This window comes from Siniperca chuatsi, linkage group LG12 (assembly GCF_020085105.1).
Source record: "Siniperca chuatsi isolate FFG_IHB_CAS linkage group LG12, ASM2008510v1, whole genome shotgun sequence".
In the NCBI taxonomy this organism is placed as follows: domain Eukaryota; kingdom Metazoa; phylum Chordata; class Actinopteri; order Centrarchiformes; family Sinipercidae; genus Siniperca; species Siniperca chuatsi.
In genome coordinates, this window is record NC_058053.1 from 23,995,240 (window position 1) to 24,022,273 (window position 27,034).

At 39.7% G+C, this 27,034-nt stretch overlaps 1 protein-coding gene across 4 annotated transcripts in view; it reads left to right on the forward strand.

Annotated features, from left to right (window-relative positions):
- tbx15 (T-box transcription factor 15) overlaps positions 1-27,034 on the forward strand; it is a 38,436-nt gene continuing 11,402 nt past the window's right edge. The window contains exons 1-5 of one of the 4 annotated variants that reach the window (XM_044217157.1): positions 1-191; positions 323-727; positions 8,091-8,298; positions 12,066-12,167; positions 20,821-20,992. In XM_044217157.1, the coding sequence (XP_044073092.1) occupies positions 8,207-8,298; positions 12,066-12,167; positions 20,821-20,992 (366 nt within the window). In that variant the 5' untranslated portion in view covers positions 1-191; positions 323-727; positions 8,091-8,206. Of the gene's footprint in view, positions 192-296; positions 728-778; positions 1,065-8,090; positions 8,299-12,065; positions 12,168-20,820; positions 20,993-27,034 lie in introns of those variants that run through there. The other 3 variants (XM_044217159.1, XM_044217158.1, XM_044217156.1) reach the window with 3 other exon arrangements.

Genomic DNA, 27,034 nt, shown 5'->3' on the forward strand with positions numbered 1-27,034 from the left:
CTGTCGGGTGACACAATGAAGCTGTAATGTGACTTTTCCTACAATCCCCGCTAATGATGGAATCAGCGGCTCAAACACGCTTGGTGAACAGACAGATATTAAAGTGACTTTGGGATGTTCGCCATGAGGTGAGGGCCTCGTGAAGTGAAGCTGCAGGATCTGGGTGTCAAAGAGAGGAGCCATCAGAACTGGTGAGGTCAACAAATACATCATTTAACTCAAACTGACACTATTTTATTATTATGTTTGCAGGGAAATCTGCTGTTCGGCAGTTATGGGTATAATGAGAAAAAAAGATAATAAGCTAATGCATTTTCCATAGGCTACATTATGGAGTCAGTTCATTTGGCTGCTGCAGTCCGGATGACGGTTCCTCTTCCAGGACGCGCGTCTCCCTCCGCTGCCATTGGACGAAACACTTTGTCTCGGTGTCTTTCCTAACTTCTCATTGGATGCGCGGGTTTGACAGGGAGCAGGAAGGCCGCCCCTCTGCGCCTGGAAAAAAACTCCTCCAGAAGTGAGTATCAATCAGCGAGAAGTTAGGGGGACAGAAAGAGAAAAAGAGAGACGCGGAGTGGAAGGACGGAGAGACGCGCAAAGCGGCAGACCGCATCAAAACTATCAATCCTCCCGGACTCGATCTCATGCACAGCCAGGATGGCACAGTCTGCCTTCAAAAGTTTGACGCGGCGTTTCTAGTCACAGTTGGGATTACTTTGGACATTTGGTGAGTTTGTGTCCCGCTGTAAACACTGACGTGTGCTTAATTTTTTTTTTTAATTTTTTTTTTTTTTTTTTTTTACTGTTTTGCTTCACTGCATTGGACTGACGGAGTGGGTTCTTCGCTGCGTCCCCCCGTCGGGTGGATTTGAGAGAAATGAGTGAGCGGAGGCGATCTGCCGCAGCTCTGAGCTCTAGAGCCCACGCTTTTTCCGTGGAAGCCCTGATCGGCTCCAACAAGAAGAGGAAGCTCCGGGGCTGGGAGGAGAAGGAGCTGGAGTTGTCCATGGAGAGCCTCGCCACGGACGGGGAGGACCCGGCGCACTGTCTGGATATGGACCCGGGTCAGTGCGCAGATATGCACCACACCGCTCAAATGTCCGGATCTCCGTTATATCACTGCAGCTCAATGCAAACCGACGAGTCCCGAATCAAAACATGGCTCCACTTTCAATGACCCAACCCACGACAGGGCATGTAGCGATAAGTTCCACGGTCTCTATGTGAATGTGGAGTCTTTTTTTCTTTAAACGAAGTGAAAGATTCTGCTCAGTGATTCCGCTCTGCTGCAGCGCTGTTACACAAAGAAGAGAAAGTCTTGCTGTTGTATACGCAGCTTCTAAACCTGATGCGTGCAGGCCTGTAGAGAAAGTCAGTCATGCTGGTCTCCTGTCAGGAATATGACACAGGATATGCATTTAAAAAAAAAAAAATCCTTAAAAGGAGCAAATTTGCATCCGTAACAAATCAAACTATCAAAACAACTTTAAAAAAAGACATTTTAGGACTAAACATAAGGTTAAGTGATTATGTGTCTTTGTCATGGCGGGTTGGCTTGTCCAGGTTTTGACTCCTTACTGGCGGACTCCACTGTAAGATATAAGTGACATAAAAATATGAGGCAAAGCGTAAAGTTGTGTTGCTGTTTGGACGCCTTTTGCTTCCAGTGTGAGTTTGGCTGCAGGCCTGCAGGGAGGCCTCGGCCTTAAACTGGCATGAAGTAAATGATCTAATGTAAGGCGTTTCATTCTCAAAGGGAAACAAATTTCACACATTATGAATTATATTGTCCGCTGCTAAAAAATAACCCCCGGTCCCTGCAGAATTGCAATTCACTTTGCAATAAAAGCGTCCGTCTGGTGCCACGCGCAGAACATCACAACATAATAATATTCCAGGTATGAGAGCCTCAGAGAAGTTTTAAGGTAAAATTAAAGATTTTGATCATTCGTGGAAAATGTGTAATCACTTTAAAGATTTATTGTAAAAAAAAAAAAAAAAAAAAAAAAAAAAACAACAACCAAAATATGAAGAAATGATATATTGCATAGTGGGAATGCGCGGCATTTGATTACATAAAATAAAAAAGTAACACAATAAAATGTACAAGAGAAACAACGAGCGATTAAGATGAATTTTATTGAGCTGTAGTAAAAGAAATGACGAATTGTCAAGATAAACACAGGTAATATTTTGTTGTTTAAAGAATTCTTTTTCATTTCTTTACAACCAGCATGCAATAAGGCAGTTTTGAAAACGGGCATTTTTTTTGCAACAAGTACAATTTTTATGTAAAGCAAAGCTTGATATATTATTTTTTTGCATAAACTTAAACGTTAATTAAATTTTTAGCACATGCGCTAGAGTATTATTCCATTTTTGTGAATTAATTAACTGCAGGTGTAATGGGATTCTGGCTACTGGCTCTTTCATTTTAAACTACTTAGATTTCAGTGTTTAGAGATGAACTGAGGTAAAACTGATAAACCTGCTGCTTCAGACCTGAAGTGACTTTTCACCGCGATGCTTCGCTTTGAGCTGAGACGGCGGCGCTTATCAGCTTCATTTTAAATTGACAGCTACAGGGCTGCGCGTCCTGTTTGAGCCATAGCTAAACATGTATTCTGTTTTAAAATTCAAGGTAATTCAGTTCAAACAATGTTAAGGTTCATCGTTTTCTTGCAAAATTTTAGATTTGCTGAAACTGATCTTCGTGAGGATTATGGATCCAAATGAGGCCCGTTCTTAATTACTGAATCTTTAATTTAGCTCGACATATACAAATCATATTATGGTATCACAGCTCATTAAATCTTTGTAGGATGATAGAGACAGGCAGAAATGAAACTCACCTCTACGGGCTGCTCAGACGGTGTCAGGCCGACGCAGAGCCCCGCTGCAGTCTGACCTCCGGGGCGCAGCGCCTTTACGCACGGCTCCTCTCTGCTCGGAAACTGCTAGTGATTGAAAAGCACAACTTTAAAAAAAAAAATGGGAAAAGAGAAGTAAATCACTAGGAGGAGAATTTGAGGAGGTGAATTCGTCCTATAAACTCTCATGGGAAGATTGTTGTTGTTGCTGATATTAAAGTGTAGAACTGTCTGCAGTGTAGTTAAACGAGCGGAGTGAAACTAAACGTTGATGCCAACGGCAAACAGCTTGTTTGTGTGTGTTTTTAAAAGGGCAAAAATAATTAACAAAAATGAAAGCTTAGACGTCATTAAACAACCCTGCAGTCATTCTTCTAACGTTCTTTGGTTCCGTGGGGCAGAGGAATCTTTCTGTTCACCTTCTCTCCAGGTTTTGTCCCTGGGAGTTGAAGGATTTGTGGCAGAATGAATTACCCAGTTCCCGGTTCCTCGACCCCCCTTCTCCCACTCATTAGCAGGCGGGTTCCTGGCAGGTTCAGCGGGTCCTGCTCGGGTCCTAAAGCCTCCGCTTTGGCGCGTCGGGCGGCGGTGACCGAGAACAGCGAGTCTCTGTGGTCAGATTATGTGGTCTAGAGGAATCCTTAACGGAGTGATTTTATTTTTACTCAACTCCAGGCGAGGATGGAAGCCGGTTGGTCGTATAACACGTTTATTAGCCTCAAAGACAAGGGCAGGACTGAGAGAACGCACAGGCTCTGAACCAGGCTCGCATTTAACAGTCTGCATGTAAGAGTCGTGCCGTTCAGTAGTGTTGTTAGACCTCACAAAACTCCTACAACCACATTTCCATAGTATTTACCCTTTAAGACAATAATTAACACGATGAACTACATCTAGTATAACTTAATATTTAATGCCATTTATCAAAGGCCTGACCCAAACCATGTGATTTACAAGGTGACACTATGCTTTTACGCACAGATTACGCACAGAGCTAACTCACTACAAACACCTGACGTCTCACTAGGCCTGTGTTAATTAAAATCGATCAAGGTTACTGTAATACTAATACTTAAATGATCGAAAATGCTGCTCCTTCCATTCAGTGTTTCTCTAAAGAGTTATTTCTTAGTCTAAGCATGCAGCCTGATAAAAGTGATGTGTAATGAGCCGGACTGAGGTTTTACTGCTTTCGTGCCTGAGTGAGGAAACAGGTGATCCCACTGTGTGGATTGGGTTACTTGGTGATTTCATGGTTGACACATTGCTACTGTCCACTTCAGAAACCTGCTGCAACTTCATTAAATACATCAACTTCATAAAGGACCATTTCACTATAAATGAAATAGCAGTAGTAGTAATATAAGTGTTCTAGCACAACTTCACTCTCTAATGTGTTAACCTCTTAAACATTTGATATCCCTCTTGAATTTCCCCTTTAGAATCTGTAAGTACGCAAAAAAGTACACTGTATAACAGCATCACTACAGTATGCTGCACATTCTGTCTGCTTGTAACACTTCATTAAAGCTCTGTGGTGCTTACACATATTCAAATATTCAAATCCAAGATGGGATACATTTTTATTTTTGCACCACAACATCAAAAGGCGACTTTGCAGACGCTATGAGATAATTTTATTCAAGTTTCCCAAATTTTCAGCCCGATATATTTGATATGTTTGGAAACTTTATGCATTAAAATAAAGTTCTGTAGGTTTTCCATAGAACAACAGTGCCTGGCTGTACAAAATGTTTGGAAAGATGGAAACACTACCAGGCTTAAGAGTTTGAACCTTTTTGTTAAAGACATCTTAAAAGAAAATTAAATATTCTACAACCCTAACCCTTCTAAATCAGGTGTAGAATTTATACCTGCTACGGCAGTAAAAACAATTACAAAACTTTGCGTCAACATCATTTAACACAATCTCCATCAGAGGTGTTCCACCACAGCAGCAAACATTTCTATCTACTGTCTGATTAAAAGCCTCCTAATAACTTAATTAAAATCACTTCCTCTTTCTGTAATAGTTTCATTTAATGTATATGTTATGTTATATGTATGACGTGCATTCTTTAAGCAGACATCAGCAAACTTCAGCCCTTCTCCAGCTATCTGAAGCTGATGTGTGTGACTGCATGTGAACTGTGACACAGAGGACAGTTTGACGACTGACTTGATTAAATTCAGACGAATTAGTAGCCTACTATGGATGTTAGCTTCGTTTTAATGAGGCCTGGCATGAGCTGATTAGGAGCCCCTTAACCGCAAGATACAGGCCATGAGTCTGTGTGTGTGTGTGTGTGTGTGTGTGTGTGTGTGGGTGTGAGTGAGTGAAGCTAACCACAGCAGATGTCAGGGCAGCATTCAGCTGAATGGGCAAATTTTTGTTCATCAATAAATGTCAGTTTTTATTCATTCAGCTTAAAAAATAAATAAAGTAAAACTTCAACAAGAAAACCTTCACATAAACTCAATGCAGAGTGATACCGGACTCGAATTATTGTCCTGCGTTTCATGCTTTGCTGTTTGTTGACTATTTTATTCTCAGTCTTTGAAATTTGGAAATTAACTGACAGGCCTGATGTTTGACTGTGCACATGAACATGTACAAAAACACATGTATATAGCAGCTACCTGGTGGTGTGTTTGTCTGTCTGCCTACATCCGGCTCTTGGTTTAGACCCGTGTGTGTGTGTGTGTGTGTGTGTGTGTGTGTGTGTGTGTGTGTGTGTGTGTGTGTGCGTGCGCCTGTGTGGCTGTTGAGCGTCGACGGACAGGTCCTTTAGCCTGAGAGGCTGACAGAGCGTACAGGCGGAGTCAACAGGCTCCTGCTTTACCGCCGTTTCTCTGCATCTCAGAGGCGTTCCTGCCAAATTATCTCATTTAGTCGGGCCGCTTTTTCTCTCTGGAATGCATCTGTTTCCTCTGAACGCCTCCGTTCACACACATCCAGTTTTAGATGCCTATAGTAGATATAGAGTTGCTCAATGTGGCTTTTCAAGCTGTGTTTGTTGGACACATTCAAGCAGATTTCAGTTTTGATACCTGAAATTTCACTTTTTTTCTATAGTGCACAAAACTGTAGTTATAAGACTTAAACTCTCCAGACTTTGACATTCTTTTAGATTTATCGCCTTATTCAGGTAGAGGAGACTAATTTCAAATGATAAATTATTCACAATTACTGAACATTAAATGAGGAAAATTGATGTACTAGCACTAAGACTTTGGGAGTCAGTTTGTGCAAAGTAGCTTGAAGCTGAGATAATCTGAGCCTTGTTGCCTTGTCAGACAGCATTATTCAGACTGCCATTACAGCAATTTATATAAACACGTTTTCTGTAAAACTCGGGAATATAGAAACAAATGACCAAAACAGAGGTGTAATAATTAGTGTTGCAATAATTAGTCCAACTCTGTTTAATATATTCTGAATATACACAGTATGCATTGTCTGCATGCAGTATTTAAATGAATTGGCAAAATCCCCTGAACAATCAGACACCTTGTTCCCCCTCTAATAGAAACTCAAATTAAATGCCTTCTGTTTGTAAGCTCTAATCTTATCGGCCCCGTCTGAAGAGTGCAGGCCTGTAGTTGTTTGTTTTGTTGGGATTTGAGCCATCCGTCCTCTTCCTTTAACACTAGCAGTGTGTAATAAGTGTTTTTATAGAGAGTGAGGGGGCAGCTGAGTGGCTGATTGACTGGCCCACTGTGTTTCTGCATGTGTGTGAACAGTTAAAAGGAGAAGAAGGGGAGAGTAATCTTGTGCGACAGTCCTCACTGGCTGCAATGACACTGGAAGGATCTCCCAAGAAGATGATGGAAAGTCTGTCTCTGTCTCTCTGTGGTCATTACAGCCCTCCACCCCTTCTCTCCTCCTCCCCTCCCCCCTCTGCTCTTCCTATCTCCATCTCTCCTCTCCGTGCTCTTGTTTCCAGCGGGGTTGGCTCGGCCTGCGCTGTGGCGGTTTCGCCTGGGACGCTGTCCAGTCTCTCAGCAGCTCTGCATTTGCATAACCATATTTGTGTGCCCTCAGTCTGCCAAGTCAACCTCCTCATGTCAGGGCCCCCAATAAATAATACATTATTAGATTCTTTTTTTATTTTTTGGTTGGTGTTGGAGGGGGTGGGTGAAGAATATTCAGCTATAAACTATTTCAGAGAAAAGTGAAATATGAGATAGCATGTGGTGATCTTATGAGAGTTTTAGCCGGGTAAAGTGCAGTTTTGAGGTGTTGAACATTGAAGATTTGACATCCAAGCTGATAAAACTATTTTTAACCCCTAAAGGTTTCCATTTTATTTTTAAATAACGTCACACATGTTAAGTAACATTTAACGTAGGAGTCAGGTAAAATAACTTTGTTGAGAAATTCTGCATTTCTCTTTAGGTGGAAGTGGATTTTGATGTTTAAAAATGTTATTAATTGGCAAAAAACGGCTTGGATTTCTGGTGTAATTAGTAATTTCCTGTTTCACTTGAAAGAAATAGGCCAGTTTAGGGTTTTTGAGATTCAATAATACAATGAAGATGTATGTAGTGGACAAAATAAAAGAAAAAGCTTCTGATGCATCTTGACACTGCAAACTGAACATTATAACTCTTTCATGCAGGGTTTTGGGATTGTCAGGTGCTCCTGTTATTTTGTCCACCCTAATGTAGCCTGGGCAGTTGAACTGTTTAAAATGAAGTGAATAAGGCAAATGTTAAGGAGGCTGAGGTCATCCTTATTGGTGTCTGGGAGTTAGAGGCTCAGACTGATGGAAACCTTTCTTGTAGGTCTGGATTTGTTTCAGGATGGAGGGAACGTTTTTATCTGCTCTAACATTGAGACGGTGTTGATGACTCTGAATGGTCAGTCTGTTAAACTTGGTCCAGAAGGAGCACTTGAGGGGAAACTTCATTTGCTGAACGCTTCCCATCGGAATTTTTCATTGTGTGGCCCAATTTAAAATTTAATATTTTCTACATCACATTTCAAAGACTTTACGCAGCATTTATTCTGCTTTTGACATGAACCCAGAACTCCATGACGGGTTGAGCCAGTGAGCCAAACTCGGCCGCTTCTCTCCAAACTGCAGACGGCAGGTGATTTGGAGTCAGCGGAGAGAACTGCTGTACTTTCTCATCGAGCCAAGTTTCCTGCGCAAAGCCTATTAATTCCACTGTTTCAGAGCTGCCTTCTCATCATTTTCCTCATTTCCCCCTCAGACTCGGAGGCGAGTCCCGGCTCGGACGGAGAGGGTCTGGCCGAAAGGACGTCGTGCTCCTTCGGCTCACCTGACGACCTGGCTCCCGGCCCCTGTGAACCGTCGCCCCCGGCCTCCATGGAAGAGATCCAGGTGGAGCTGCAATGCGCAGACTTGTGGAAGCGCTTCCATGACATCGGCACGGAGATGATCATCACCAAGGCGGGCAGGTAGGCTGGACACACACACACACACACACACACACACACACACACACACACACACACACACACACACACACACACACACACACACACACACAGCTGCTGGAAGTAGCCCAGAAGGTCTACGTGCAGCTGTGCGGTGGACTCATGGCGCAGACTGTGCGCCAACTGTGCGTAAAAGGCGATTTGCAACTTTTACGCGCAAACAAAGTATTTTTTTAAATTATTTGGCGAGGACAAAAAACAAATGGAGTTCTTTATCATTTCCATTATGAGTTATTTTTTGAAAATCATTTCTTATGAGGTCAGATTATGATAACTCAGACTCAAGTCACACACAGATTTATCAAATGCGCAGACCTAAAACCTGCAGACGCACGTACCCACAAACACGCAGTAATGCGCCACTTTTAAAGAAACACACAATTCAGTTAGAGCTCAACACACACACACACACACACACACACACACACACACACACACACCTCTGAGCTCTGTTTGGAGGGTGTTAATGTGTTGCACATGCAGGCCACTCTGTTGTGTTCAGGCCTTCATAACGCGGCAGGTTATCCCCTGTGTCGGAGAATAAGGAGAGCTGGTTCTAATTAATCTCTCTAACATGTTCCTGGTTTTTCTCGCTCTCTCGGGCCAGCAGTCCAAACCCAGAGCAAGCGCGGAGGTTGACCTGCGGATCCTGCGGGAAGGACCTTTCCCCGCAGTCTGCTCCGCTCCCTGCGCCGGGAGCGCTGTACATTTCCACTAACAATCGGCATGACAGACATTAGACTTAATATTGCTTCAGCTACACTGCAAATGGCCCCCCTTAACAAGATCTTTACTATCGTGTTGAGGCTTTAAAGCTTTTGGTTCTTAAACTTTTGTTGGAAAAGGAAAGAATTATCTCACCTCACTAACAGCGTTTATTCATTTGCTTACGAAAAATGTTTATTGGATCAAAAGTTTATTGATTAAAATTCAGTTTAGGCATTTAATAAGATTTATTTTGTGTTTTGTTTCCAGTTGATTTTTCCCTCAAAATGGTTCAGTGCTACTTTGTACAGGCTACTAACGCAATTTATGCGTGGAATATTTTGTTCTTGCAAAATGGCAAAAATATGTGATCTTTATATGTGATAAAAAATGTGATCTAGTATATCAGCAAGTCGGTTTTACCAAGGAAGGGTTTTTTCATCCAAGACCATTTTCAGACTAGTGGAAAAACTCGTCTGTCAGAATAATTTATTTGTATATTCTATTTAACAGGAGAGTTGTATTTGTTTGTATTGTATAAAATAACTGTGCTAGATCTATATTTTACTCCATCTTATTAATCCTGTTATTTTGTTCTGTTGCTAAACTTTTTAAACCAGAGTTTTACTTTTCTTTTTTTCTGCGCACCATCAAAAGTTGTTTTTCACCTCTTTTTTCACCGTTTTTCACCTCTTCCACTTCAGATTGAAATAAGCTCCGCTGTCGCTCTCCTCTACTCGTTATAGACCACAGTTGGCTGTTTTTATGAATTGGGTTTAAATTGGTAATCAGCTCATAAATAGAGCAACAATCATTTTGCGCTGAAGCGGATTGAAAGCTGACACGACCGTCGCCGTGTGTATTTCACGGCCTGCTCATAATAAGCCTATAAATCCAGAAGAGAAGGGAAGCAAGAAAACAGCCCTCTTTTCTCATTAGGCAGGCCCGGATTTACGACCTTTAAATGAAATGTGGAAAATGCCGCGTTTGAAGTGCAACACGAGGAATTAAGTTGAAATGTCTCCCGCTCCACATACAGACCTTTAATATAGGTGCCGTTTAGTCTTTGATTAGACTATAATTGTCATGATGTGTGCAGTCTCAAGCTTTAGGCCACAGCTTCAAAATGGGAGGAGCTGATTGCTAAAATATTTCAAGGATAAAAATCCATTTATTTATTTATAAATAACATTTCCATTTCCCCAAATTCCTGTAGTGCAAAGGTCAGAGGTCACAGTGGCATGACACTATGGAACAAAGTATTTCCCTCCACTAACATGATGAAAATTAAAGAAACGTTCAGGGGACAAAAATGAGCTGGGTAGAGAGACTGGAAAGATTTTTCACGCTATGAAAAGAGCAAATTAACATATTATTCTATTTTTTATAAATCCAAGGAGTAATCCGAGTAATGACAGAGATCTGATAAAGGCTCGGATTCAGGATAATGATGTTCTAGAAGCTTTTGAAATAAATGTGATTTATTTGATTTTATTAAATAAATCTGAAGATATGTCCTTAAAATACTGAACTGTGATTGGCCAAAAGCAACATCTCCTCTAATTCAAAGGTGGTAAACATGCTGAGAGGAAACTTTCCACTTTATAAGCTGCAAATTGGCATGACTGAATGGATTTCAGTAAGTCTTCAGTTAAAGGTGCCAATCAGGACCAGTTAGCGTGAAACCTCCTGCAAAACAAATGTAGGAATCTTGCACCTAAAAAATAACCACTGACACAGAAGAAAATTTCCACAATCTTTTAAATATTTCTACATTATATTTTTAAATTTCCATAGTAGGGCCCCTTTTAATGAACTGTCTAAAAGTGTGTCTGCTTGCTGTTGGATGGGTTCACTCAGCGCTGCACAAACATCACTGTGTTGACATCAGCTGGGAGGTTGTTCAAATGAATGATGAGGACACCTCCTCATTTCAACGATTGAAGACTGGCAGAGCAAAGACAGATTTCTGCTGAAGTAGAATAAACTACTTTGTGCGAATGCAACTGATATTTCAAAATGTTTATAAGCTGACTGTAAAATCACACCAGATTGTCACTACTTAATAGTGTATATCCTATCTAGTGTATTCAGTGACGAAGACACAGCTACAATTTTGTCATTTACCAGTTAATTCAGTAGCTATGATGATGAAACGGTCTATTGTGTAGCTTGCATGCTCGAATTTGAAAGGAGGCGTGCTTAGTGCTTTACTGCACAAACATTTATGATAATCAATAGTATTAAATCTTAATAAAAATCAGGATCGCTCAGAGTGACGGATCTGCATGGCAGCATTTTTTATGTTGACGGTGCTCCTGCTTTTTATAAAGCTGTAACACTTTGCTCTTTGTTAGTTTGGAACTTATTTTGGGATTTCGTGCCTTTTTATAAAAAGACCTATATAGAAGTGTTAATCCTTTGCAATGTTGAATTAGTTTATATTTATCTACATTGGAATACATTGGAGTCCCGTCTTCTTTTTTCCCCTCTCAGAACAGTGAGTTGGAGAAATGATTCTTTTTGCCTCTGTGAACTGTTTGTTTTCATTGTGTTTTCCTTTATCAGGGTATTTCTCAGCATTTTTGTGGTTGTTGTTATCAAAAACCTTATTGTGACAAGAAGGGAAACGCTTGCTTAAATAAAATAATAATAATTTCAGCAAATGTCTACCTTGGTTTCCTCCTTGACCACAGCTGCAGAAAACTGACCTGAAATCAGAATTTTTACGTGATTTGAGTTGTCTGTACATGTTTTTAATTCTCCTAAATTAATCAAACGCAGTTATGTATCAGAGTTTCTTTACTTCCAACTTCCACGAAACAGCTTCTGACACTAAAGTTCATCAGTCCGGTTTCAGTGTCCTCTGATGGTCTGAATGCAGTTCTTTGGCGTTGTTGTTTCACCTGTAATGGTGATTTTTTAGCACTCTAGTTATTTTCAGAGGCCGTTTTAAAATGTTATTCATCCCTTTTCATTATTCTATCCCATTTATCAGTATGCGCTGCTTTTTCCCCCTTCAGGAGGATGTTTCCTGCCATGCGAGTAAAGATAGCAGGTCTGGACCCTCATCAGCAGTATTACATCGCCATGGACATCGTGCCTGTGGACAACAAGAGATACAGGTACCTTCCTCACGCACAAATGCATGAATAGGAGTGAATGCCTGTGCTGACATATTAGACATCAGCTAGTCAGAGTCATCCAGGACAAAGGTTCCTCTCTGAACTCAAACCAGTGTAAAATCTGACATTAAATTTAATTGTCTTTGCACATTTTATTTATGCTCCTTGCCATTTTACTCCCCTTCCAAATGCAGAAATTTATCCCAGAGTTTCTCTACCAAACTGCTGCTAAATCAAAATGATTTCATTCTTTTGGGTTTCAGTGGGAAGTCGAATGTCCCATGATGGTCAAAATGCTGTTTCAGATACTTTTCAGCCATGACAAGAATGAAACTGCGGAGCAAATGCTGAGTAATTGTATTTTTGAAGAATGTCAAATGCACAGATGCTGCACACCAGCACAAAAGTTCAGCTTTTGGCGACTTCAGTCTGTAAACAGCAGTCTTCAGAACTCATTTTAATAAATGCACAGCTGTACATAATATTCACATGCACAGTCAAATCTGCATGTGCATATGCATGAGCAAGCCCCCATTTCTGCTGCTGCTACAGCTGGACACAAAGCTGTATTTTCCTGGATGATTCTCAAATGTCGGACCAAGCATAAACATTTTGACCTAGTTGGATTGTTCTCATCTTCATGCCATTTCTCATGTGAGAGTCATACGTAACAGGATTTGGACTAAACAAAAATATTCCAGCCTTTTTCAGATTTCTCATAACTGCTAAGCGAGGTGTTCCTGTCTTCTTCTTGGCAACACAGAAAAAGTAGTTACTCCCATCATTTGCATCAGTGAAGTGAAGTGAAAGTGATTAAAGTGTGCATGTGCTGGAGGAAGGCTTGTATATGATGGATCTCTCTGGATATGCAATAAGACTGATATCCTGGCCCATAGCACTAGTCCCCGTAGTCCGAGCCAGAGAGAGGAGATTGAAATGTATTCATCATCCCACTGGCCGAGCTGCAGAGCCAGAGGCTGCCTGCAAATAGGATAACTCTCAACATTCAGGTCTAATGACGGAAATGGGGAAAAACGAGGTCGAGATGGAAAGAAAATCTACGATGCTGCATGTATACTTGCTGCTGTAGTGGGTGACTGTGGAAGTTTTATAGTTTACTTTTATGGCTCAATATAATCTTTTCAGCTATCATGACAGAAATGAGGGAGTGAGATAAAGATGATGAGAAAAATGTGTGAAGTTTACCTGCGTATTCAGTGGTTGCATCTGGTTTTATAGATGCTGATGCAGATACGGGCTGTTACTGTGTGTGATGAAGTGATAATGTGGCAAATAACCGGGAGCCTGCCTCATTACATACAGAGTTCGACAAGTGAGGGCTTCTTAAAGCTGATGCTGCTGCTTTTGTATCAAAGCTGCCAGTAGACAGCTTTTTGTGCTGAAATTTAGAATTGATGGTTGTAATTCCAATTACCCTTTTTTCTTTTTTTTCATTTTTAGCAAAGATTTAGCAAAAATAGCCTCCGAAACAGCATTTAGACAATCATGGAAGAGTGAAGCAGACAGATGAACATTATTTAGCAAAGGTAGGAAGATGAAAGATAATGCTGGCAATATATTACATTTTTGTTATTGTCAATAAATCCCATGAAAAGACCAAAACCAACAAGGAGATGTCGCCAGTTCCTGATTTCCACTGCCGTGTGGCCATGTGACGTACATTTCGTCATTTGCCCAAGTCTGCAAGGGTCCAGGCATCCCCTGTGCAGTTTTTAACAAACGTTACTCAAATAGGGATAAATAGTGCATTTGTTGGGGACTAGTTGTGGAATAATACATATTTGGTGCTCTACTGAGTATTTAAGGCACCAAGACAGCGTGGGTTTGATTCAAATATGTCACCCAGTGTGACGGTGTGGCTCATTGATGTGAATTTAATCATTTTTGGACAACAATGGAGCTCTATGGTACAGAGGAATAAGATATGGGATTCTGTGTCAATAAGAAAAACATAGAATATCACTGGACTTATCATGTAAGATACTCATACTTTCCTTCATGCAAATGCAAACAAGTTTCATCTCATAATCAAAAATACAGAAATGAAAGCTGCCATCATTACTACATTTGGTTGACAACTGTTTTAGTACATTGAAAATGTTTTTCTGATATTTATCTGTGATGTAGATAAATACCAGCCTATATTTTATATCATGAATTAATTGAAATACACCCCAAACATTTGTTTTTAATCTATAAGTCAAAATATTTCAATTATTTTTGTGAAAACGCTTCTATTTTATGACTCAAAAATGATTGATCGCACCTTGAGGTAAACCTTGAATGCAGGTCTTTTATTTGCAGGGTAGCATTTATTTCATTGTGGTAATTTCAAGGATTTTTCTACCATTGTTTTTTATTTCTGAGAATTTTAACAGCTCTTTTAGGCTATTCCAACTCCAGCACACATAAAACCTTTGAATGGAAAATGAACATTCACTAAAATCCAAAATTTCAAATAAATATCAGTATCCAACAATGAAGCTGAGTAACACCTGAGCTATCAAACTATCCCTAAAAAACACATATAAATCCAGAAAATAATTCACTTTATGAGCAGTAACATAGAGACGTGTCCTTGAACACAGCTGTGGAACAAGTTCAGTTGAGTTGTGTGTGTGTGTGTGTGTGTGTGTGCTCAGTAGTGTATCAAGTGTATCAGCAGTGTTTTAAAGGCCTACATGGTCTTTCTTGGCAGCTGGTGAGCATATTTTAAAGCAGAAGGTTCAGTGACATAAAACATGTTTACAGGGAGTTAGTTTTGTTTTCATGCATTGCTATGCGAGAGAAAATATTTGATTAAAGGGTGAGCATGCCACAGATGCATCCCCTCTCCCTTGACAATCAAAACCCTGTCATCTCAGAAGGAAACAGAGAAAAGGCTCTTCCCCCCTCGTGTCAAGTCAAGTCAGTTTATTTATGACAAAAAACAGGTTTGTCAGAAAGAAATTAAAGTCTGCATGAAAACACACGATGAGTATAAATAAAGTGACTTGTGTGTATTTGAGTTGAGCTTCCTGCATACTTCATTTCATATCGTTGCTTATTAATGTAAAGCTTTCCACCAGAGCGTAGCAGACGTTCTGCCCTGCCGCCTCTTCCCGCTCTCCCACCAGCGAACCAAGACACCATGGAGGATTTTTAGAGGCCAGAAGATCTTGTAAAATTAAATAGGATTTTCTTCCTGGCTGGGGAATTTACCACAAGCCTTTGCAAACTGAGCTGGGAGCTGTCACTGGTGTGCCTCACAGTCCTGGGGAGTTTGGGGTCTGGAAATACAGTCTTTATTGGAATCGACTTACTTTACTTGGGCTCCCTGCCCCTCTTTAGGAACGTCTCATTGGTACTGCGCTCATTAAATCTCCATATATTACAGTTCTTTTATGTGGACAGTCGTTCAGTTTGCTCCGAGCTACTCAAACATACCTCATTCCTTCAACTGTGTGTCAGAGCATGTTGCAGTTCTGTTTTAACACACACACACACACACACACACACATACACTTCAAGGTGTCCACACACATTCAAAAGAGATAAAACACACAAACACAAGCCTTTATGCTGGCAAGCTATATTATGTACTTTTAACCTCAAACCAATGAACTCAAGTTCTAAACTTGAACTGACCTTATGTAGAAGTGAGGACTGGAAAAAATTACATCAAATTGAATTTTCTTTTTTATCTGTCTTTGTGAGGACATTTGGTCCAGAAATAGAAGAACATTGTACATTGTAACACGCACAAACACATACACAGGCATGTGTGTTACCATACATGTGAGGACAGTCACTGAATACAATACAGTCATTCCCCAAACCCCTATTTCTAACCTAACCTTAACACTAGTAACCCTGATCTTAAACCCATCTTGTTAACCCTAAAACAACTTTGTCCTAATCCAAAAGCTAAACTTAATCTAATTTGAAACTGATCCTGTGTAGATGAGGACTGACAAAATGTCAATGCCCTAATGTAAACCTAATCTTAATTCTAACCTTAATCCAATGAACTCAAGTTCTAATTTTAAAACAGACCATATGTAGACATGAGAACTGGCAAAATACTGTACTACTTACTTTGAAATATGTCATTTTCCTCATAAGTATAGAAAAAGAAGTCACATACAATTAATAACACGAAGAAAGAGGACAAAACACCATCAGGCCATATATATTTGTGAGGACAGTCAGTCATTCCCCAACCCTTCTAACCCACGTCCTTCACATAAATTTACCCTGACCTAAACCTAATCCTTATTCCAACCATCATCTAATAAACTCAGAGATGCTCAAGTGAGCATTGGGGGAAACAAATCCATCTTTGAAAGACTTTTCTCATTTAACTATCTTTTTGAGGACATTTGGTCTTTGTAAGTATAGAAATAGAAGAGCATACACACACATAGGTACCGACTTACAATAAGAAAATACATTCTTAAAGGGTTAAAAGACATAGAAACACAGCCGTGGGTGTTTATGTTACTGTACTTATGAGGACAATCACTGAATACAATAGCTACCCTAACCCCTAACCCTGATCTTAACCCTAAACCTAAACCAACTTTATCCTAACCTTATTCTAACCATCATCCTATAAACACGAATCCTAGTCTGAAAAACTGGCTCTGTGTAGAAGTGGGGACTGGCAAAACCTCATCATTCATCTATCTTTGTGTGTAGTATAAGAATTCAAGAACACACACACATGCTCACACAAAGCTGTTGGTCTTCTCTTACAAACTCAGAACACACACACCAGTCAACCCTGAATGGTAATTCAATAGCAATATTTACTCTGTCAGTACAGTAACCCAATATACAGCCTGGGTTTGGCAAGTTTGTAAATGTGTGTGTGTGCGTGTGTGTGTTTATGTGCATGCCTGACTGTGTTAGACTATATGTGCGATGAGCTGAGAACGCACACACATACATTGACAACCTGTTGGTGTGTGTCTTTCTATGTGTGTGTTTTAAGTCTTTACATGCATGTGTGTTTATCCCAGTGGGTGTAATTGTGTGTATGTGAGAGAAAGAAAGAAAGAATTAGAGTATTCATTGCAGTTCGGTTTTGTCAGCTGTGTGGTTTGGTGTTGTGCTGAGAAGGAAAGGACCCCCCCCCCATCTGTCCAGTAAGAGTGTCACATAAAGTCCAGTCTTTATTGATTGTGCCGGTGCCAGATGGCAGATTTATGGAAGATGAAAGCGGAGGGACTAATCAGATTTCCAGTCCTGTTTGGGGCTAAAGTTTCCTTGTTCCTTAACACTTTCCCTGCTACGCTGAGCGTAACCCTAAACAGCACTCCAAACAGGAAATTACAGAAACGCCTGGCACCCTTTGTGAGTGTATACGTATGTGTGTGTGTGTGTGTGTGTGTGTGTGTGTGAGTGTTAAGGTCAAAAGTCAGAGCTGTGTGTGGAGGTGTGTGCTTGGTATTATTATATAGTAAAAATGTGGAACAGGTAGTTAAGTGTCCTTTTTTGTCGTTCATTGCCCCATATTTCACCATTTAACAGTAAGTAAAGACATTTTCATATTAATAAATTACTATTATTATATACCACTTTAGTAACAGGGCTTTTTTTGTTTCCACATTAAAGTTTTTTTTGGGAGAGGTTTTCCTTACCCAACTCGAGGGTCTAAGGACAGAGGGTGTTGTATGCTGTGCAGATTGTAATAATTATAAAATATTGGGCTATATAAATAAAATTGACTCGACTTGACTTAGCTAGCCAGTTCCTAGAACTTAACACTTGCTGTGTGTTAACTCTTTCCTGAAACACAGGAAGTGTGTGTTTCTCATTTCCAGGTTATTTGAAATACACTCAGCATGAGCAGCAACAGCCACCATGTCTTACTAGACAAATAAAAGAGCACACCGACAGAAAGTTAAGTTATTCAAGGAATAAGACATCTATTAGTAATGCCCACACCATGGCTTGTGGGAAATGCAGAAAGACCAATATATGTGTGTATATAGGAATATGTATTTGTCGCTGTGTATGACCTAATATATATACTTTATATTTTTAAAATGTCAAATAAATCAAATCATATCAAATTAAAACACGCCAATGAGGGCTTTGTTGAGACAGCAGAAAATGACTGAATATTTATGTACTTGCAATAATTGTGTTGTGTCACAAAATTGAGTTTAATTTAAGTTGTTATTTGAACGAAGAACAAAACAATAAGACACAATACATTAACAGACAAAATGACTGTGCTGGTGAGATTAAAAACCCAAATGGGCTTTTTAAGGCATCTCACCATGTGGTTGCTGGCAGAAACATCCAGCTCAATCATGGAGGTCTGGTGAAAAGTGGATTCCTGTGATGACTACATTGTATATTGTATAACAAAAACAGGACAGCGAAAGAGAAATACCAGTAAAAGCTTTTGGTTGTGTGGTTGCATTAGACATTAGGTTAACACAGACCATTTGCAGATGCAGTCTACAATTTGTTTCTGTTGTGTGCCTCTTACACTCCCTCAATTCAAACCACTTAAGAGAACCTCTGATAAATAAATCAGTTGGGTTTTTAACTAGTCCGACACTCAAAACCTCTTTAGGAGTGTAATATTTTTTTTAATAAGAGTTGTTTCTTGTTTCTGTGGCAACAAAACACATAAAGAGGACACAAATATAAACAAAGAGGTGAATAGTGAAATTGGACGACACATTGCAAGTCCCACAATGCAATGTGTTGCATTTTTATAGATGCAGAAATTACAGTCGTGCGACACTACACCTGTCAGTCACGATGCAAAATGATGATGATTCATAAGTTTCAATGTACTGTCTATTATAAACTACTGAGTGTTGTTGTTGTTTAGGGAGTAGTGAATGAGAGCGAGGGACTGATTTTGGACAAACTTCAACGCTCTTAAAATCACAGGCACCATCTCCAACACAACAAAGCCGAATTTGGTTTGGTAATTAGTTTCATTTCCCCTGATTAATGGAGCATGTGTATCTCATGTTTCTGTATCAGGTCCTATTGTGTTCTGTCAGGCTAAATCTAATATTTATACCGACCCATAGCAATTTAAATCAGATGGGGCAAATAGCTTGAAGACCTCTTAATAGGGTCGATTTGTTTACAAATGCAATGTTAGAAACATACTAAGCTGTTCACAGTCACATAGAGCTTCTTTTACCTCTAATATGGCCGCCAGAGGGTGTGTTAGCCAACATCCCTAGAAACGCCCCTGTTGCTTTTTAAATTTGTGTATGCCGTGTTTTTTGTGGCAGAGAGAGGCTGAGTATGTATTTTTTGAATTTAATTTGAATGTAATTATACATAGAGTGTGTGTGTGTGTGTGTGTGTGTGTGTGTGTGTGTGTGTGTGTGTGTGTGTGTATGACGGGGTGGTGCAGCCCTTTGAGGCAATAACAAAAGGACCAAATGAGAGTTTTGTCCATGTTTCTGGAGTGAGTGATGACTTTGGCAGAGACGCTGCAGATAAAACACTTTAAACTGAGCGCTGGACCAGAACTAAAGGCAAACAGCTGTGCTTCACACTCGCTCTCCTCCACTTATTCTCAACCTCGCTCTCCCATTGTGTGCTTCTTCTTCTCCAATTCTACCTACCTTTCTTTTATCTTTCTGTCCAATCTCATTAATTTTCACTTTCCTTATGTCTCTTAATGACTCGGGCTGACTTTCTTCATTTTGCTTCACTTTCTCTGTCCATGCATTTCTTTCTTCTCTTCTTTGTTCCTTCCTTTCTTGCAGTTTCATTCCCTCCTTTTCCCTCCATCCTTTCCTTTCTTTTCTTTTTCCTTAATTTGATTTGATTTTTTAAACAGTGCATACAGTGTTGACTGGTGGTTTGTGGAGTTTTAAAAAATGAGGGTAAAAGTAAACTTCTTTCTCTCTCTCTCTTTCTTCTCTCTCCCTGCTGTTTAATGGGTGGGACGCCCCGATGTACCCAAACTCACACACAACATCATCAAATATTATGGCTGGGCTTAATTGAAACTATGCAGCTGAGCGTGTGACTGCATATGGAATATTTTATGTTGCTCTTGTTAGAAATTTCAAGCGCAATGAAGAAACAACAGATGAGTTTTAAAAGCCGGTGTTGTGGCAACGTGGCCGAGTTGTTGGAGTTTGTTTTCCAGCAGAGTGAAAAAAGCAGAGGCGCTCCAGCCTTTTTCACATCCAAACAGCCTTTTACAATAACCCATTCAACCCTGAAGTAACCTCAGAGATTCAAATGAGTTTTCAAAACAGTGAAGTGATGAGGGAATATTAGTCCCTTGAGCCTGATCTTCCTGCAAACTGTTCGAGAAGGAACGTCCAGTAATCATATGATATTTGCAACTCAAACACATTCTGTATAGACTCAAGCAAGCAGGTTTTTAACATGAAATTAAGCAAAATCAAAAAAAGAAATGAAAGAAATTCACCCCAATATTAACCAATACAATTTACACACTCTAAAAAACAGCTGAAAACATTTTCAAAGTTTTGTTATTTTACAATTATACAAATTTGTATTTGAAGTATGAAATAGTCCCATTCTTTCTCCTTCTTCATTCATTTATGGCGCATCTATCCTTCATTAATAAAGCTGACAGTACTTTAACTGTAAAACTATATGCAACAAAATGTGCCTTGTGTTCCAGGTATGTGTACCACAGCTCCAAGTGGATGGTGGCAGGAAACGCTGATTCCCCGGTGCCTCCGCGGGCTTACATCCACCCGGACTCTCTGGCCTCAGGAGACACCTGGATGAGGCAGGTAGTCAGTTTCGACAAGCTCAAACTCACCAACAACGAGCTGGACGACCAGGGACACGTAAGGGACCGTTTCTCTTTATCTTCACAACTTTGCTGCTGAACGCTTGTACATGCTGCAAACATGAGCATTTTGTTAAGAAACATTTTGTGAAATTATGTGTCTGTATATGACTCAACACCATATTTAGATATTCAGATGATCCTAAAATGCCTCCATATTAATGAGAAATATGCTAATACCTCCCATTGCAGGGGAATAAAAGTGATAAATGACACATTGCTTCATAAATTTATTAACTTTTAGTTACACTATACGTTATGTTACTTTTGCACGTTGCACCCTAAATTATTGTGCAAGGCTTATTTGCTCAAACATTGCCGACCAACATATTAACACATAAACAGCAAAAGATAACTACTGAATAACTAAATCTTTCTGTTAGGGTTTATATCATATTTAATGCTTACATTTCCCCATCCTGTGTCCATGCACTCTTAATTATTGTTATTATTATTATTATTATTATTATTATTATTTTCCACATGACCTGAAGGAAACATGAGAGAAGGGGAATCTTTCCACAGACATTACACCAACTAAGAGGTTATATGATGACCTCATCAGATAATGTAGTTTAGTATTTATTTCTTTTTTTTAATTGTGATTGTGGGGTTTTATGCATCACGTTAAAAGCCCTGGACCGACAGGCCAATCAGATGTCAGTATTTTACGCATGTATACTATGCTTGGAATCCTTTAACAAAGATGATAGCTATTTCAGCTGAAACACGTTGGGTTTAAATGTTCAAGCTGTGATTCAGTAGTTTAATTTTTGTGCTTTATACTTCATGTCATTCCATGGTGCTATAGAAATGAATGCACTTTTGCAGCTGTGAGGCAGTTTTTGAATAGAAATGTTTTTGATGCGTTTGCTGGAAAGGAAAGCTGACACAGTATTTCATGGACTTCATGACTCACGGAGCCATGAGACTTGTTCAGAATTGATTTTCTGCAATACATGACAGTCTGCTCTGCCGCATACTGCCCTCCCACACTCAGATTTCTTTTTGAAGATGGTCCACCCTGACTGAATATTATTAGGTTTGAGGATTAGCGTCGGGAGATATTGGAGGTCTGGGATTTGAACCCGTGCTCTTGTTTTAATGTATAATTTTAATTTCCTTCATGGCTCTGTAAGGTATTTTGTAATGAAATGGTTTTGTTAAAGTCACTTAATGATTGAATATGATTTGTAGTACGCTCCAGCAGACACACCACTGAGCTAAAATTTGAGTCTGACCACAATCTGCCTGATTTACTGCCTTGCTTGTAGCCAGTCAGTAACAGAGGTGGTGAGCTAAAGTAAGTCTCTTATTGGTTCTTGGCTGCTCTAAATGTGTAATGTGGGTTTCATAGGTGAAATATTTAACTGTAATGCAACGAGTTAGACCACAATTTGTTTGATTTACTGCCTTCCTTATGTATGATCAGCAAGTGGGCAGCAAGCTAAAGTGAGTCCCGTATTTGCACTTTAAACTTCTCTATAGTTAGAAATGGGTTTCATGGGAAAGGGGCAATATTAGGTGGTGTTAGCTTTTGATTATTAGCTTTGACTGGCCCATTATTTTAAACCCGCAAGGAAAGTTAAGACAATACTCGGCTAAATATAAAAATTTTATAAAGATGACAAAAATGTACAATAACAGTCATTTGTGCAGCAGCACTGCAACCCCCGCAGTTAAACGCTTCCAGCATAAACGCTCTGATAAACCCACTGTAAAGTTACTGAGTGGCTGTTAAACGCAGTCGGAAAACTAGCATTAGCAAGCTAAAGACCAAGTTATTTTTGTCAGGAGTTGGTGGAGACCACATCAGAGTAAAAAATGAAAGCGCATATTGGACTTAAATTCATTAGGGGGGAAGAAACACAACTCCAAATAAACACAAATGTTGCTTAATGTCTGATAGATGTGTAAGTAGGCAATTGTTTTCTAACACGTTAGCCATCCAAGCCCTTGTGCAAAGTATAGCATTTAAAGATCATAAAAATCTGAAAAATGGCAACTTTGGGTGAAATCGAGCCTCATAACTCAGCTCCCTTTATATAATCTTTTCCCCGAAATGTGTAAAGCTACTCAGAGCATTTCAGTTTCATTCAGTCTTTTGTGGAAATTAAAGCAGATTGAATTAATAGCAAATCCAGGAGTGTCTCCAGTTTATATGAACTCCATCTGCTTTTAGCTGATGGAGACTTGGTGCAAACAATAGATGATCTGCTCTCTTTTTTTTTTAATCACATAATCTGAATGTCGAAACAGTGGAAGATGGAAAAATGCCTCCTGTCAAGGAGGCTACTGTCAAGCTATTTTAGAGGAGACTGCTTTGATTGCTGTGGTCTTTTACTGTTGAAAAGAGCCCGAGGAGCTGCTACAAATCAATTTCTTCAGAGCTCGCTATTACTGCGCAGATGCCAGGTGATGTGATGATTAGAAAAGCGGGGTGGAGATGTTTCCAGTGCTTTGACAAAATGGCGGCGTCCAGTTTAGCGTAACGAACTGCGTGGGGCTGGCAGGTTCCTGCTCTGTCACAGCTCTACAGATGATAACATCAGCTCAGTGGTGACAAATGTAATAACATATGGGTGTTAGTGGTAAGAGGATTCACATGCAGTGCTCTCTCTCAGAGTGAGGGGAGGTTGTCTTTCCTCTCCCGCTGCTCAGTTTAAGCGCTTTGTTTCCCTGGAGGGGGTTTAGAGGCCAAAGGAAATTAATTTTGGAGCTTCCTGTGTGGGAAACCTCACCACTTCTCGCTCGTCCTCCTGACTTGTGGTGTCGTGAAATGTCTGCCTCATCAGAAACAGACACCATACATGTCATGAATCTTCAGACGTCACAGCGCACAACAGAAGCAGAGACTGTGAGAAAAAACAATATTTATTATGTCTCAGAAGGCACATTGTCATCCTGACTGATAAACAGGGCCTCCACTAGTTTATAATTTTGTGATGAGATTTGCAGGTTTAACTGGTGACTGTACTTGTACAATATAAAACCCTGGTCATAAAACAAAAAAAAAAAGACAAGCGTGACTATTTTACTAGTTTTACTAGTTAAAAAAATGTTCAATTATTAAAGCATTTGTCAGTAAGAAATTTGCAAAAAGCAGAGAAAAGTGGTACTTGTACTCTACTTAAAGCCCCTAAAAAAATCAGGGACAGAAGTAGCATTTTTCTATAACAATCATGACTTAAAAAGCTAGAAAGCTAGAAGAGTTAGAAGATATTATAAAATCTTGATTGATGCATGAAAATATGTGACATCACATCTTTACATCTGAGCCCCGCCCACCTCAAACCAGAGTAGAGAGCACAGACAAAACACAAAAACAGAAATCTCAAGTACGTGAATCAAAACTGTTCCAACTTTGGCAGATAATTGTATGGTCATGTAGGACCACACCATTCTGATTGGAAAAAAAGATTTTTTTTAAGTATTTCTGTTTACCATCTACCTCATACTTCTCCACTCTCATTCAATCCAGAATGAAACATTTGCCTTTGCAAATTTTACACACAAATCGAATGATTTCAGTTTATAAAACATGATACATTGTTGATAATTGGTTGATTGATTAATTTTATATCATAATTATAAATGCACTTTATCTCCGCACTGCAGTAGTTAAAATCCTCAAGGATGAAAACATAATAAAGCTAAATGGCTTATTACTATTTTCTGTATATAAAAACAGTTAAATACTTGATACTGATGATAATTCTGTACTTAAATAAAGTTCAGGATATTTCTTTTAATGGACTCATTTTGCACTGTGGTATTGGATCTGAATACTCCTTTTACCATTGTGGCACTGACACCACAAACTGGTTTGGAATTTAAAGTCGAAAAGCAGCTGACTTTTTTTTTTTTTTGCTTTAGGCAACATTTGCTTCATGACTTTGTTCTCTTTCATACATCAGCTGAAAAACAATCAAGCAGCTTGATGTCATCATGCTGTAAGCTAACAACACTTTAAAAGTTTTTGTCTTTGGGACGCCTCGTTGCCTGGCTGGACTCATTAGCCTCAGGCTTCATCCTCGTAGGTTCAGATCTGCCTCATGCTGTCACTTTCGCCTGTCGTCTATTTCCTGTCTGTCCTCGCTGGTCTATGGGAAAACCTAATAAAATGCTGAAGCAGGCCGGACTGGCCAAAAGTTTTTTTTTTTGTTGCTTCTCTTATGTTTCATAGTTGCTTTGTTGTTAATGATCCATTGCAATGTATCAATGCTGTTGTGTGAGATCGTTCAAAACTCCACTGAAGAATTTTCTACATAGTCTGCTTTAAACATCTGCCTGTTTTTCTTTTAATCTACTGAATCTGGCCTTTCAGAGATGCAAGTTTTTCCACAGCAGCATTGCGTTGCGTTGTAGCCCTGCTCATATACAGTGAACACTGTCAGTACTGGCGACCTAAAGTGAGAGTCCTCACATGGCTGTAACAGGATGTAATTTCACAGGTGAAATATTATTACACTAATTTAACGAGTTTAAACACAGTCTAGTCTGTGTGATGTATTACTTTAATGACCATAAAAATTGAGTGATCAAAGTGTTTTTATGTTTCACAATCAATTTAGACCACACTGTCGTGTAAAATGTGCTTTATAAACAAAATTTGATTTGATTTGACTTTATGGAGATACACACAACATCTGTTACATGCGGGATGTGTTGGTGTCTCTTGGGTGTGAATGTCGACATGATTTTCAAGGGGGATTAAAAGAACGTCATGAAAATGAAAACATCACTTATATAGCCTAATTGTATTTGAGCGTGAACAACTGTCAGCTGATATCCTCTGGCTGCCCTCTGAGTCGTTGTTGAGTTCAGCGTGTCAATGTGTGATCCGCTTTGACTTTACATCACCTCAGGCCGACTGGGGACTAGAAGCATGAGTCCTCTGGGCCATAAGGCAGCTGTGTGTGTGTGTGTTTGTGTCTATTTTAAAATCTATATTGTTAAAACATGACTGCGATTCAGCCTGTATCCACTTCCTGAAAGCTTTTCTATTTGCTGTTAATGCTTGCTGTCTTGTAGCTTTTTTCTGGCAAAAATCATCTGATACACAGGAAGTGAGGCGTTTCTTTTCCTCCCGTAGCAGCAAAATATTTAATTAAATTGAAAAAGAACTGGATTTTGCTTGAGCACTTACGGCTACAATGAACAGACAATGAAAAAACGTGTCCTCTAAGAATTGTGTATCCCCTCACTTGCACAGTAAAATATCATGGTGGAAAGGACATAAAGAGACAAAAAAATAAATAAATCACAAAAAAGCCTGATCTGCAGTCACATTGATACTTTCACATCTGATACTTATTTCGGTAATTTCCCTCTTTAAAAGGCTGTTTTACTAATTGAAAGACCAGCGGCAGGAAAGCAACCCACAAGATTTGAAAGTATTTTTTCCCTGGTGTAAAACTGAAGCAGAAACATGCAGCCAGGAGACATTTGTTTCTGTGGGAAAACACAATTTTGCGCAACATCTACTGAGCACCTGAGGAAAAAGACACCACAGCACCGCCCATGAAGTTTGATCGACAGATGATCTCTGAGCAGAGTGTGCTGAAACACTAGCAACAAAGATGGAAATGTCTGGAACGTTAAATGTAGTGTTTCTGATACTCAGAGCTGTTCCCCCACAGCCTTGATTTGAACCCCTCTGTTGTAGCAGGGTTTGGTGGGGGTGGGTTGGGGGGTGTTTGGCTCTGGGTAGGTTTTCTCACTCTCAGATTAATCAAGAGCAGACCGAGGGCCTGAGGCGAGGCTGGGGCCAACACCATCTGACGCCTCCTCTCCGCTGTGAAATAATCCTCGGCCCTCCTGCAAGCGTCATCGTAGTGTGAACTTGGTTTCCGCTTAATGTCACATAGACCTGATAGAGAATCAGCCAAGCTAACTGATGTTGCAAAGGACTTACATGTATTGTGTTTCCAGAGAGGAAAACTGAAGGCTGAGATTCAAGTTTTGTGTTTTGTCTTGAACTGGAAAGTTTAGAGGGACACATCACACATGCACATACAGATTTGTGATATATCACTAA